The 15053-nt window shown below is 39.3% G+C and overlaps 1 protein-coding gene across 2 annotated transcripts; it reads right to left on the bottom strand.

Moving 5' to 3' along the window:
* Positions 1-13509: 13509 nt before the first annotated feature.
* LOC110585816 (prefoldin subunit 5-like) lies at positions 13510-14102 on the bottom strand. Of its 2 annotated transcripts, XM_021695958.1 has the most exons (2): positions 14023-14102; positions 13624-13899 (listed from the first exon to the last, which is right to left on the bottom strand). In XM_021695958.1, exons 1-2 carry the CDS (start codon positions 14100-14102, stop codon positions 13680-13682), a joined length of 300 nt encoding a protein of 99 aa, XP_021551633.1. In that variant the 3' UTR covers positions 13624-13679. The 2 variants fall into 2 exon arrangements, with proteins under 2 accessions (XP_021551632.1, XP_021551633.1); XM_021695957.2 differs by having other exon boundaries at positions 13510-14102.
* Between the last annotated feature and the right edge of the window lie 951 nt (positions 14103-15053).

Below are 15053 nucleotides of genomic sequence, written 5' to 3'. Positions count from 1 at the left end.
AAAGGAGGAAGTTGAAGAGAAGAATCAAGTGCAATGAATAGTTGCAATTACAAATTAGGTAATTGGGCATGGAAACATTTGCTTTAATTTGAACATTCTACTCTGCATTCTGAATTCACCACTGTCTATTTGTGTCAATGAATCCCTATTTTTTGTTCCTCGGTTGCTTTAAAAAATAATTACATTCAGCTGGAAGTAAGATATGGTGTGTGATACATTACATAGATGAAACCACATCACACATCACCATGTAAGGATAACCCTTTCTGTGTGGGTTATCAGACATTTTAGAAAGTCTAAAAACAGAAATAATCCTCATCTCCTGACAAAGAAATCGATTCTGGAAATTATGGAATAATTTGTTATGTTATGTTATGTTATAGTTGTAAAACTAGAACCATTAAATATGCTTAAAATTGAATAATCTTTTGATTATAGCGGTAGTTTTAAATATGAGTCCTTGAAAAAATTGGGAAGAAATGTTTCACCCACTGAGACTGGTAAATGAAAAACTATGTAAACTAGCACTGCTAAAATAATAATCATAGCAACAATAACTCCTGTACTCATAACTATGGCACAAAATACTTTGGACCTTCAATGGTAGGATGATTCTCAGCTAAATTCTGATACGTTGGTTACTAAAAACTATTTTCTGACATATTCTTAATTAAATGAGTGTGAAGGAGGCTAACGACTACCCACAAAATCCTTCACCCATAAAGTCAAAAAGGACATTTTAGGCAACTGTAATTAGTAGGATAGATTTTTATTTTCCTCTCTTAGGAGAGGCACTACTACCAAGATCTTTGATGAGCTAATTGCTCTGAAAAATCCATGGCATAATGTAATAAGAAACTGTCAAAGAAGCCACCAGCCTCTGAACTGTGGCAGCTCCTACCCATACTGAAATACACCTGCTAAGAAAAACCTTCCTGTCATAGTAACTCCTCTCCTGCTGCTGGGTGTGTGTGTGTGGGGGGGGGGGGAGTGTGTGTGTGTGTGTGTGTGTTAGAAGATCTGAGGATACCTTTTACTTCTAGATAATGTGATCAATATAAACAATTATATCAAATAATTAGGCAAAAAGTACTAGCCCATTAAAACCTGAGCTATCTGATTTTGTTACACTCTGCTTAAAGTTAAGTGGAATTGGGACACCTGAGTGGCTCAGTCAGTTAAGCGTCTGCCTTCAGCTCAGGTCATGATCCCAGGGTCCTGGGATTGAGTCCCACATTGGGCTCCTTGCTCGGCAAGGAGCCTGCTTCTCCCTCTGCCTGCCTCTGTCTCTCTCTCTCTGATAAATAAATAAAATCTAAAAAAAAAAAAAAAAAGTTAAGTGGAATTTAGGACATTGATTTTGGATGTGAGAAAACAAATTGTTTGGAATATTTTGTTTTTATTTTTGCTTTTCGGGTTTTTTTGTTTTGTTTCATTTTGTTTTGTTAGTTTACGCTAGCTTCTGGAAAGATATGTAAACATTTAGAAGATATGTAAACAAAACAAGTATAAGAAACACTGAGAATCATTCATTGAAATATACCTGACTCTAACATCATTCTATGCCATACTGGTAGATCATGGTATTATTCGCCAATACTCACTGTTCCTCTCTGCTTTGATACCATTAACATCAGGGTTAACATGTCGCTTGTCCAGGCCAGGGAAATGTGGGCAGAAGTAGTATGTCCCTTCCAAGAAAACCTTTTGAGAGGCGGCACCAATGTACTCACGTGCTCTTTCTGATTAGTAGCCACCTTCTAAAGAGAAAACGCTTGAGGCCCAGAGGAAAGGTGATGTGGGAGCAAAGCTGAAGACGACTGGTAAAGAGCAGGTAATAATAAGTGAGAAACGACCTTTATTATAAATTACTAAGATTTGAGGTCACTTGTTACCACAGTATAACTTAGTACATCCTGACTGATGAGGATGGTGGCATTGATGAGGGCACGGCACTCGGATAACCAGGTGATCAAATGACAAACACGTTAACACCACCTGTTGGTTAATCCACATCTGAAATAACATGCCCAAGAAGCAGATGCCATTACCTTCTAATTATTAAAGAAATTCTAGCGGCACCTGGTTCAGCTGGTTAAGCATCTGCCTTCAGCTCAGGACATGGTCCCAGGGTCCTGGGATCAAACCCCACATCGGGCTCCCTGCTCAGCGAGGAGCTTGTTTCTCCCTCTCCCTCTGCTGCTCCCCCTGCTTGTTCTCCCTCCCTCTCCCTCCCTCTCTCTCTCTTTTAAATAAATACTTTATTTTATTTATTTTTTTTAATTTTATTATGTTATGTTAGTCACCATACATTACATCATTAGTTTTGATGTAGTGTTCCATGATTCATTGTTTGTGTATAACACCCAGTGCTCCATTCAGTACGTGCCCTCCTTGTTTTTTAAAGATTTTATTTATTTGACAGAGAGAGACACAGCGAGAGAGGGAACACAAGCAGGGGGAGGGGGAGAGGGAGAAGCGGGCTTCCCGCCGAGCAGGGAGCCCGATGCGGGACTCGATCCCAGGACCCCGGGATCATGACCTGAGCCAAAGGCAGACGCTTAACGACTGAGCCACCCAGGCACCCCTAAATAAAATATTTAAAAAAAAGAAATTCTAATGTCTCCTTCTAAAATAATGCATGCTGCTATTTATTATTTATGTAGGCTATATGATAAAATAATTATAAACATTTATAAATGTAATATCCCCGGGGCACCTGGGTGGCTCAGTGGCTTAAACATCTGACTCTTGATCTCAACTCAAATCTTGATCTCAGGGTCCTGAGCTCAAGACCCACAGCGGGCTCCACATGGAGCCTACTTAAAACAAAAAAAATGTAATATTCCTAAAACTTGGAACAGTAAAAATGTAAATTATTTCAGGTTTAAATTTTAGAATTATCACAGCACTTACTAACCAAAGAAAAGTTGAGATAAGATAGGACACTGATAAATGCCTTCTACAGAGAAAACTTTTTATAACAGATGTTCCCTGAGCCTGCAAATTAAATAAAATATATCCATTACTAGCCACATTTATAATAAAATTTTAAGAAAGCAAGAGTATCCCACATTTTTTTTTAAAGATTTTATTTATTTATTTGAGACAGAGAGAATGAGAGAGAGAGAGCACATGAGAGGGGGGAGGGTCAGAGGGAGAAGCAGGCTCCTTGCTGAGCAGGGAGCCCGATGCGGGACTCGATCCAGGGACTCCAGGATCATGACCTGAGCCGAAGGCAGTCGCTTAACCAACTGAGCCACCCAGGCGCCCAAGAGTATCCCACATTTTAATTGTAAATTGCAATTTCCCACATAGTTAGCATGTACCATTCACTGAATAAATATTGAACAAAGCATTGTTAATGATCTGTGCTTAAACACATGATCCCTGACAAAAAATAATCATTTCTATTCCCAGAGATCCTTTCAAGCACCAGAATGTTCTCCCTGTGCATGCTTAGTACCTTAACAAAAATATTTTGTGTTTTGCATATATTTTGTTTAACTCATAGTATCATTATAGAAATTATTGAGCATTAGTATTAGCTTTTATATATCTGTATCAATGTGTGGATCTTCTCTTTTAGCTATAGATATAAACACGGATTTAGATATTCATATATATATGTATATATACATACACATAAACACACACACACACACACACGTGTGCACAGAAAAGCTACCATGTAAGCTTGAGTCAATGTGCACAGGGTCTCATTTGGATATTGTCCAACAAGACACAATTTTTAGTACTCAAAAACTTCGTGGCAAGTACCCCACAACGGCATAGTGTTAAAATAACAGTATACAAGCATTTTTAGATTTATTTAACTCAAATACTAAGGGTTGATTAACCTCTTCCTAGAAAACTCCACCTCATTCAAAAGTTAATTACAGAAAACCTACTTGATTTCCACCACTAGGAACCAGGTCAACCTGGAAAGACAGATGAGACTGTCAGCAAACATCTCGGACTCATGTCTACTTTGCCTCACTGATTTAAATGATGAACAAGCTCATGCCTTAGCACACCTGTAGTACTTAGCTACAGCTTTTCCCCGGATGAGTCTCTGACCATGACAACATGCTTCAGCTGAATGGCTGTGGCCCGTGTAATCGGCCTTTTCAACCATCTTATTAACCATAGGCTGATTAAAAAATTAGATCAAAAATGTATTTTGAATATTTAATCATTACAATACCTGAAACTTCTCTACTAGCTTTAGCCTATGCTCCCAGGTATAGAATGCATGTATTTGAAAAAGAGGTATCAAAAAACCATTTATTAAGCATAAACACTGTGGCAACATTCAAGTTCATGGCATCACATGATCTTGAACTTGTACTCTGCTCATGAATTATAGGTAATATCAGACATAGGGCCAAGGGTAGTATTGAAAATATCATGTTATGCTTTATTTTTTAAGCTAACCACCCATGAATTAGTTCAGGAGGATTTTATAAGAAAAATACCAGTACGATGAATACTTGCGATAGTGAATGCAGCTATTTTTAATAAAGTTTAATAGAAAAAAAAGAATGAAGAAAAAATAGACTCTACAGCAGAGAGAGCTGACTTTTAAAATTTGTCAAGTAACGTGTTCAAAAGAGGAAGAAAAGGTCATTCAGATGCAAAACCTGACCAAAAGCTTCAGTGGCAAGTTACAAATTAGAAAGCTTTGGTGAGGTGGAAAAACCTGGTGAAGACCAGGCTAGTGTGGTTTCAGAAGGTGGGAGAAAGTAGCAGTGGTTAAGACCAAGGTGAGAAAGGTGAATATGATGTAAAATGTATGCCTTTTGTAAATTCACATTTCTGTAAGGAATGGGGCTGCAATTCATAATGTATTAGTTGCATAAAACATGGCAGCTTGGAATGGGGTAAAGAAGACAGCTGCTTGCAAATTATCCAAGGCCAATGGCTTTTTCCGTCCGCATGGAGTCACAATTTTCAAGATGCCCTCAAATGATCCTTAAATTATTCTAATTCTCAACAGTGCTTTCACTTAAAAGTAGTTTTTGTCAGAAATTTAGTAGATTTTTTTAGCCATAGCAGACTGCGAGAATCCATTTAGTCCCCTAGGGTGAGTAATAGAAGATCTGTGTGTGTGTGTGTGTCCATGTGTGTATATATACATATGCATATACATGTGTGTGTTCCTGTAAAAGATCAATGAATCCTTCTTCAAATTGTCATTGAATTGAAAACAATAATATGAAAATATATGGGAAAAGTAAAGCTTGGTAACAGAATGATTTCCTAAAATGTGTGCTATATTAGAAAATACTAAACACGCCCTTTGGTTGCAGTAATTTTCAGAGTAATCGATGCCCATGTGTCCCTGACATGTAATATATAATTTCTGCTCCCAGACATGTAGATGTCTGAAATGTCCGAATTTCTTAGCTCTTAGGCATTACACATTAAATGAAAATTAAATGAAAGCTACCATCAGGATCTTGGAACAATTTTGATTTTTTTTCAATGATTATTTTATAAATAGATCTAATGGAAAAGTTAAGTGATAAATCCAACAGCCCAAATTCTCACAGTTAACGAGTGGCTAACACTTAAAAGTCTGTGTCCCTTTCTAGAAACTCCTCCTTCTTTCCACTGCCCACACTCTCTTTTATGGAGTCACCAACATCAACATGTTGAATGCCAAGGGATAGAATGATATCAGAAATAAAACGGCTTAAAATTTTTAAATTGATTATTGTCCCACCCTCAAGATCCTTAAAGCCGAGTGAGAATAAAAGATTTACTATGTATTAATCCTACACATACCCCGATGCTGCTGTACAATCGTAGGAAAAGGGCAAGATGGGGATCATAGCAGTAGGTAGGTGGGGAGGCCTCCTGAGACTGAATGCCAACCTGAGGATGTTATGCAGAATTCCTTCAGGTTTGTCAATCTCTGGGATGCAAAACTCAGACTAATTTGCTGCTATGTGGTATAGTCTTTGGGAAATACCACTTGATATTTTCAGACATATGAAGAGGGCAGAGAGGTTACCTGGGGGTGCAAAATGCATGGTGTCTTTACTAAAAATTAGGAAGGATACTACTTGGAGAAATATATGTTTTTATCAGAAAATGTAAATTCCAAAGAATTCCTCATAAATTAAAGGTAGAATTTTTCACAGCGGTGACAGGATGTGCTCTCCAGTTGTCAGAATAGAAATAAAAGTTTAACAAAAGCAGAAACACTTGCAAATCATCTTTGCTCCCTGTCTGTCGTCAGCGCACTTAGGTGCTTTTACAAGGGTAAAATCTTGACATAAGCCATGCTAAGCAAGATGGCGATACCCATCCCCTCTTTCCTTAGAGCCACAGGCTCTTTCAAAACCAGCGTGAAAAAACAATCCAATGTTAGGAAAGGTCAAAAGCCAGGATGAAGAGACATTCTGATTAAAAACCTTCCCTGAAGGCAGCAGGCCCTCTCCCTGTCCTCTAATTCAAACATAAAGGCATTTAGCCCATGCTAGTTTCCTGGTTAATTTTTCAAGAACATAGGTTGCTTAAGGATCAGAATACTGTATGAACTTCAAAAGATTTGAAAGGCTCTGCCTGGACCCACACGGTTCGGATTGGGTCCCCCTGCGAGTGTGGTGCTCATTCTTTTCTTTTAATTTCTGCTTTTCTCCCTTCTTCACATTTCTTTCTGACATCCTTCACGGTTTTAAAAGACTCATTTTTTAAGCTACATTAAGACAAAGAATTTCTACAAGGCCTTGGAGGAGAGCTGAGTTCTTTCCAAAGATGGGAGCAATACAATATTTTTTTTAAAAATCAGTAGTATTAATAGAGGAACCTCAAAAATTTTTAAAAAGCTTAATTTTTATCCAAGCTAAGGTAGTGCAGAAAACCTCAAAAGATCAAGTTTTCTTTTTATATTCCTATTACTTCCTGATTTCAGCCAGACCTGAAATATCACAAAACAGCATGACTTGGATTTTTTTTTTTTAGATGACACAAAAGTTTCCAAGTTTGAACACGGATGGAAACTCAGATTTCTTATTTATAAGATGTAGGAGGCAAAGAAGAAAAGAGTAAATGAACAACATTTCTAAGGATAGACAGTATCTACAGACTCATGATCTGTCATCAGGCCCCAGCCCTCATATCTGCAGGCCCCAGGGTTTTCACAAGGGAGGCCCATGTACCATCTATGCAAATAGTATAAGCTAAAACTGAGGAAACAATGTGGGAGTTCCTTAAAATGTTCAACATGTAATTACCACATGCTCCAACAATTCCACTCCTAAGTATCTACCCAAAAGAACCAGAAACAGGGACTCACGCAGATAACTGTACACCAGAGTTCACAGCAACATTGTTCGTAATAGGCAAAAGGTGGAAAAAGCCCAAGTGTCCACTGAGGGATGAATGTGCTATCTACGTACAATGGGACATTATTCAGCCAAATGAGAAAGGAAGTTCTAATACACACTACATCAGGGATGAACTTTGAAAACACCGTGCTAACTGAAAGAAGCCAGATACAAGAGGTACCTAGAATAGGAAAATTCTTAAGGACATCAAGAATAGAGAAGTCAGCAGGGACTGGGGTCAGAGAAGGTAGGGAGCTAGGGTTTCATGGGTATAAGAATTTTTATTTGGGATGATTAAAAAAGTTCTGGAAAAAGACAGTGGTGATGGTTGCACAACACTGTGAAAGTACTACAGGACATGGGGTGATACACTCAATAATTGAAGTGCTCAATTATAGGCATATTATGAGTAGTTTACCACATAAAAATGCATTATTAAGAAAACAAAGAAACAATCTGTTAAATACGTAAGTTATATCCTTTTCTCTTATCTTGATAAATAGCCCTTTTAGTGTAATTTGAATTTAGGCTCGGTGGATTTCTCTGTCTCCCATCTGGAATATGCTGGTGTAGTTGGGGCAGCCTCCTGGCAACTTGGCCCCATAATCGAGCAGCATCCTTATCCCCTGGGAGGCACATCCTGGTGATGATGTGGTCTGACCTCAAGAAGAGGAATCCACACAACAGGCCTGCTTGCTCTCGCAAATCTGCTACAGACTGTGAGCAGGACATTCCAGGAGCATTATACAGAAGCCGGCGCAGGCTGACTGTGGGCATGTTCCCTTGGCCCACAGGATATTCTGAATCCTTGCTCCCTGGTAGAGGGAGGGAAGACTGCACACAGGTGTGGCAGAGTGGGGCCTTCTCTGATACGGGGTCCCGCATATGCCCCTCTCTCATGAGGTCTAAGAGCAGAACTGGATTGTGTTTGATTCGGAAGCCTTTCGTTTAGCCTCACTGGTCTCACTTCACCACAGACCCATCTGATCTAGAACAGATACAGGAAAAGTCTCTGGGCTCACACCAGTGTGTCCCATCTTCACTATTTTAGGAAACAGCTGTGGTGTTAATCCATGTTGAATTAACACCCCCAGCCTTCTGCAACGCAACACCTTTTGACTCCCAGACTGGTTTGTTTAAACACTCTTTGTGGTTGCTGCCCGGTTGTTTCTCAAATCTGACAAACTTCTGCACAGACAGGCAACTGAGACTCTACCTTGGGGTCCTGGGGTGGATTACTGACTTTGTTTGACAGCTACCACACTCTTAATTTGCATACCCTTTTTCTCTAATTTAATTCATCTGCCAGTAAGTAATGAAAACCCTAATCATCTGACTTTTTTTTTTTTTAAAAATTGCGATGGTGATTTAGAATGAATAAAGAATCAGAGCCTTCTCCTCTCCTGCTGAAAACAAGAAGCAAAACCGATCCCTCACAGCGTAATGAATGCCACCCACTTCTCTTGCCGTCTCTTCCAGTGAAAGAAACGTGCCTATAGCAATTCCACCGTTTCTCTGAAGATATACCAGACCGAGGAAGAGACTTTAGGTACATGATTTTCATATCTTCTTTGGATTTTGTAAGCATCTGTAGTAGTTCTTCCTGTTGTAAACAGATTGGTTGTTTTCATATTCGCAAGGCTCAGGAATATTGCCCATATGATCAGAAATTCAAAAAATGCTTTTTGGTTCCCTGCATGAAACCATATTGTCCCAAAGTGTTTGTTTTTTTTTTTTTTCCATTTTGCCAAACAGACATTCACATTTCCATATTAAGCTATGGATTTGATTTCTGTTTCTCATTGATTCATTTATATGTATCTAGAGAAGTCATCAAATCACTCTTAAAAAAAAAAGAAGTCATCAAATTGAACCAACACTACAGAAACACAGACTCATGGCGGTTACAGGCAAAAGCCATCTACTGATGCTAAAGTTAGTGGGCAAACGGTATGGAACACAGGAAATTTCCTTAGTCTCAAAATACCTCTCCAGAAGACACTTATCAATTACACAGTTAAAAATAGTTGCATATGTTTTGTCATGGCGTGGTCTCCAGGGTACGGAGATGTAAACAAGGCAGACACCGTCAAAATCAAGGAATGCAGGTTTACATCTCACACACCCACTAAAACCAGGCGAGGGAAAAAGCACGTCACCTTGGCAATTGTTTTGCATAAATGCATAACCCCAGCTGAATCACAAGAAAACATCAGAAAAACCCACACTGAGGGGCATTCTACAAAATTACTGACCAGGACTCTTCTGAAGTTTCCAGGTGACAAAAAACAAGAGTAAGATGGGTGCGTGTGGGGAAACACAGACGGACGCAGTGAATGATGGCATCGTGGAGCCTAGAGCTGGAAAAACACTAGTGGCCAAACTGGGAAAAACTGTAATAAGGTCTGTAAATTAGTCAGTAGTATTGTTGAGTAAAAATAGTAATGAGATTGCTATTAATATCCTTTATCACTATACTTTACATTGTTTATTATATATTATTTTATATTATTAATGCCATCATTATTAACACATAAGTAATAGTATTATGAGTTAATAGGATAGTTATTAGTTACAGTAGTTATAGTGTTACTAATAGCAATCAGTTAATTAGTTCATAGTAAATGCTAATTTCCAGATTTCACCAAATACACTATTGTTATGGATGGTGCTAACATCAAGTGAAGCTCGGAAAAGAATATAAGGGAAATCTCTACTTCTACTTTTCCATAAGTCTAAATTAGAAATCAAAGCTTACAAACACAAAAACAGGGCAGCTTCAGCACACCATTTTTGTCCCTTGTCCCTGTTGCATTCCTGTGGAACACAGGCTCACCGTTTCGAGTGCAGCAGGTTAAGGCAATGGGGATGAGCCAGGACAGCGGTGCCGAGACAGCCAGAAACCCCTACGGACCTTCAGCCACTGCGTCAGCCTGATCTGCTTGCCTGTCGCTGACCTCTTGTCAGGTGGGGAAAACGACACATATTCGATCAAGCCACTCAAAAAATAAGAAAATAATTCTGATTAACTGCCCCTCATTCTCTGGGAATTAAGTTTGCATTATACAATGACTGTTCTCCATGGTTACAGCAGTGTATGAGTGTTGCCTACTAGGCTGTGACAGTCTGGATTTGCATGTTTCCTTCTCCAAAAGAGTCTGCACTGCACAGCTGTCTGCCCAACGTGGAGGTCATTGAATGGGATGTCTTCAACATATATCAAGGCCATAATAAAATAACATTAATGGTGCACTGATCCTACTATCTGTTTTTATCTTACATATGTAAAACAGGTAACATTTTACAAAATATGCTACATGCATCGTCTTATTTAATAGCCTCAATGATTCTCCTAGTTAGATACTGTTCTTTTGTGAAGGGAACTGATGTTCAGAGAGGCTGTATTAATCATTACTCATGTAGCTCCCGTGGTGGTTTAAATATACCCATATATACTCTTTGTCACTCCTCACATCCAATGATGAGACCTAATTCTCCTGCCCTGGAGCGTAGCTGACCTCCATGACTTGCTTCCAATTAATGGAATATGTAGGAATGATGATTTGTGACTTCTAAGACTAGGTCATAGAGGCATGGTGGTTTCTCTCTTGCTCTCTCTTCTCTGGAAAGCTCAGTCTCAGGGCAGCCAGCTGCCAGGTGTGCAGACAGCCAAGCTGACAGTGAGGAACAGATTCCTCCTACCAAAAACCTGTGAATGAGATATTTGGGAAACCAGTGTTCTAACCCAGTCAAACCTTCACATGGTGATGGCCCCAGCTGCCAGCTCAACTGGCGTCTCATGAGAAATTCCAAAACAGAACCATGCAACTAAGCCACTCCCAAATTCCAGACCCATAGAATCTATAGGAGATAACACACATTTGTTCTTTTAAGACACTAAGTTTGGGGATCATTTGTTATGCAGCAATCAATAACTAGTGTAACTACTAATGCTAAGGGCTAGATGTAATTTAACCAGCTCCTCTGATCTTAGATCCAGAGTTCTTTATACTATATCACAGTTGCCTTCTTTCTGACAAACTATAAGCCAGTCCATTATTTTGCTGTGATCATGAATAACTCAGATATAAAAGTCCCTCTGTAATCATTGCTCTCAGTAAGATCAGGAAACTGCCATTGTGCAGATGTTCTCTATCACTGCCTCAGAGCTCAGCCCCCAGCATGACATAACATTTCATGGTTAATAGGGAAGAGGGGTAGAGAAATTCTCTTATGCTGTGGAATCCATGAAATATTCATGGAATAAATCATGACAACATATTAAGGTATACTTTATTTATACAATACATAAAGAAGAAAACTTGGTCCCTCATAGGATTTATAACTGCGAGAGTTTGATCACTTTAGGATAGGCAACTAAATCAGAGTAGCTCAGTTAGCTATTCTATTGGTATAGAATTTCTGGATCTTGCATTATTTGTGCTTGTCTATATGATTTCTTTGTAGGTCTAAACACAAAATCTTTAGGATTGAGTACAGTAACAACAAATACAATAGGGTAAGTTATGTGCACATGAAAATTATGAGGGGTATAGCAAATTTCATTATAGTTACTAATCACTAAACTACACTGCTTTATTTTAACATAGCCTCGCCCCACACACACATTCTTGCCCCCCATGCACGTTTTGATGCTCCTTCTCTCCTAAGTGCTAAAATGGACCCAAAGGCAGCAAAGTGCCCAGAGTGGCCTGAAGGCAACTTCAAGGGGAAAATGATGCATGGCTGGCAGGTTTTAAAGATCTGCCCCATGTGTTCTCTGCTTGAAGTCAGTCATTCTTATGGTCCCATGGCATGTGTGACTTAGGACAGATTCTGTGTGGAAATACATGTGTTCTAGTCATGGGGCTTACATGCAAATGGGCCATTCTTTTCAACAGAACTTGACGTTTCAGGCCACATGGAAGAGAAATATCAATGTCAGGATGAATAGCGGCCTGCCACTGTCCCACTCTCAGAGCTGGTCTCTGTCCTCCTTATGCGAGCTCAACTAAGGCGCTAATCACTTTAGTATGCAGATGTGCGTGCCTGAGGGTCCTCAGTTAAATGTGGCCAACAACATTTTTTTTTTCCAAATATATCTTCCATTGGTCCCCTGCTGTGCTTCTACTCTAAAAGCAGAAATAGCTCAGAAGTTAACAGGAAATTTCTTCCTGCTGTTCAAAGAACTTCATACTGGGCTTCATACAAAAAAAAAAAAAAAAAAAGGAAAGGGATTGCCCATAACTGTTTAAATGAAGAGTGGCTTCCAAATTACTGACATTATTTTTTTGCTGTTGTTGCTGTTGGGTAGATTCACAATTGCCTTTAGAACTGTAATAATTATCATTTATATTTGCTCGTTATCTGCCTCTGTCAATTTTCTATTACATAGAAATAAACAATTAAGACCTCAAGGAGAAACATTAATAAAACATATATGAGTAGGAAAACAATAAGAAATTTTAGAAAGCAGGATGTGAGAAATTCCAGTCTGTGCTCTGACACATGAAGCCTAGGGCTTCCTCACTCTTGTCCTAACAAGAAAAATCAGTGAATTTTCCTGGATGCATCAAAGAACTGAGGTTACAGAATAAAATGCCACCTCATCCAGACAGACACAGCCAAGATCTGCCTACCTGGAATAATAAGTGAGCCCAGCAAGGCTGCAGGATTCAGAGTCGATATTTAAAAAGCCCACTGTCAGGATGCCTGGGTGGCTCAGTCGGTTAAGCGTCTGCCTTCAGCTCAGGTCATGATCCCAGGGTCCTGTGATCGAGCCCTGCATCGGGCTCCCTGCTCGGCGGGGAGCCTGCTTCTCCCTCTGCCTCTGCCTCTTTCTCTCCCTGTCTCTCATGAATAAATAAATAAAATCTTTAAAAAAATAAATAAATAAATAAAAAATAAAAATAAATAAATAAAAAGCCCATTGTCTCCCTATTTATGAGAGATGAATACTGAAACTTGAAATTAAATAAACCTCACCATTCATAATAGCATGCAATAAATGAAATATTTAGATATAAATCTAACAGTATCTACACAATCTGTATGTGGAATAATTTGTATGTGCATAAAACATTGATGAAAAAAATCAAAGAAGATCTAAGTAAATGGAGATATATTCCATTTCCATAAATTAAAAGGATCCACATTTTTTTTTTTTTTTTTTTTGCCCAGCTGGCACATTTATTAGCATGAAACACAAGATCGTTCTCTTCCTGGACCCCAGGAAGCCACACCCACAAAGTCCCAAGCTCCTGAAGCAGAGTCCCTCTGCCCCAGATCTGAAATAAGCTCTCAGGCCTTGGCAGTAGCCTGAGTTGCCCCCAGGGCTGTGAGCTACTGAATCTTCTGGCTCATCATCTCCATGACAGCCTGTTTCATGGCACGCTTCTCCTGCAGAGCTGGCTGGGTTTTCTCCATTTGCTTGGTAAGCAAGTCTTTCTTCCTCTTGAAAAAGTCCTTGGCATCCTTAGCTGTCTTTTCTACATAGTAGCCTGTTCCCACATGGATGAGTACATGTTCCACATCATGTAGCTTCCCAGGGACATACATAGAACTCATCAGTGGGACGAGTAATTCTTTCCCCTCGTTGTTCTTGTTCAGCACGTTCAGACAGTCCTTGGCTTCCACATACTTGGTCTGTACCACCTTGAGCTGAGCAATGGACGTGGACAGGAACTCCACTTCCTGGTCCAGCTGGTTCTTGAGCATTTCTAGCTGCGGCAGGTTCAGCTCGGTAATGTTAACTGACTGCGCCATGTTGGGAAGGATCCACATTTTTAAGATGTCAACTCTTTTCAGTTTGATCTATACATTCATTGTGATGCCAATAAAAATCCTGGTAAGCTATCTTTCAGATATCAACAAATCACTTCTAAAGCTTATATGAATGGCAAAAAATCTAGATTAAATAGTACAATATACAAGAAGAAGAGGAAGAAGAAAAGGAGGAGGAGCAGGAGGAAGACGGTCAAAGGGCTCATTTCAAGCTTTACTATGAAGCTAGCATAATCAAGACCGCATGGTATTGGCCACAGAACAAACACTTAGATCAGTGGAACAGAGAACCCAGCTATCAATACATTCAAATGTAGTCAATTAGTCTTTGACAAATGGGTAAAGATGACTGAGCAAAGAAAGGACAGAGTTTTCAACAAATAACAGATTAATTGAACTCCCATATGCCAAAACAAAGCAACCAAACAAAAAAAAACCTTAGACCTTACACATAAATGAACTCAAAGTGGATCAAAACATATGTAAGATGCAAGCTATAAAACCTCTAGAAAAAACAGAAGAACATCAGCATGACCTTGGATTTAGTGATGAGTGTTAAATACAATACCACTAGCACAATCAACAAAAAAAATATGTTGGACCCTATTAAAATTAAAAACTTACACTCTGAGGGGCGCCTGGGTGGCTCAGTTGGTTAAGCAACTGCCTTCGGCTCAGGTCATGATCCTGGAGTCCCGGGATCGAGTCCCGCATCGGGCTCCCTACTCGGCGAGGAGCCTGCTTCTCCCTCTGACCCTCCCCACTCTCATGTACTCTCTCTCTCTCTCTCATTCTCACTCTCTCAAATAAATAAATAAATCTTAAAAAAAAAAAAAACTTACACTCTGAGAAAGACACTGTTAGGAGAATAAAGATAAGCCACAGGCTGGGAGAAAATATTTGCAAAACAATATCTAAGAGAAGACTTGTATT

Source organism: Neomonachus schauinslandi, chromosome 3, assembly GCF_002201575.2.
Source record: "Neomonachus schauinslandi chromosome 3, ASM220157v2, whole genome shotgun sequence".
Taxonomy (NCBI): domain Eukaryota; kingdom Metazoa; phylum Chordata; class Mammalia; order Carnivora; family Phocidae; genus Neomonachus; species Neomonachus schauinslandi.
Note: the sequence above shows the minus strand (reverse complement) of the source record. Positions and strands in the feature narration are given on the sequence as shown.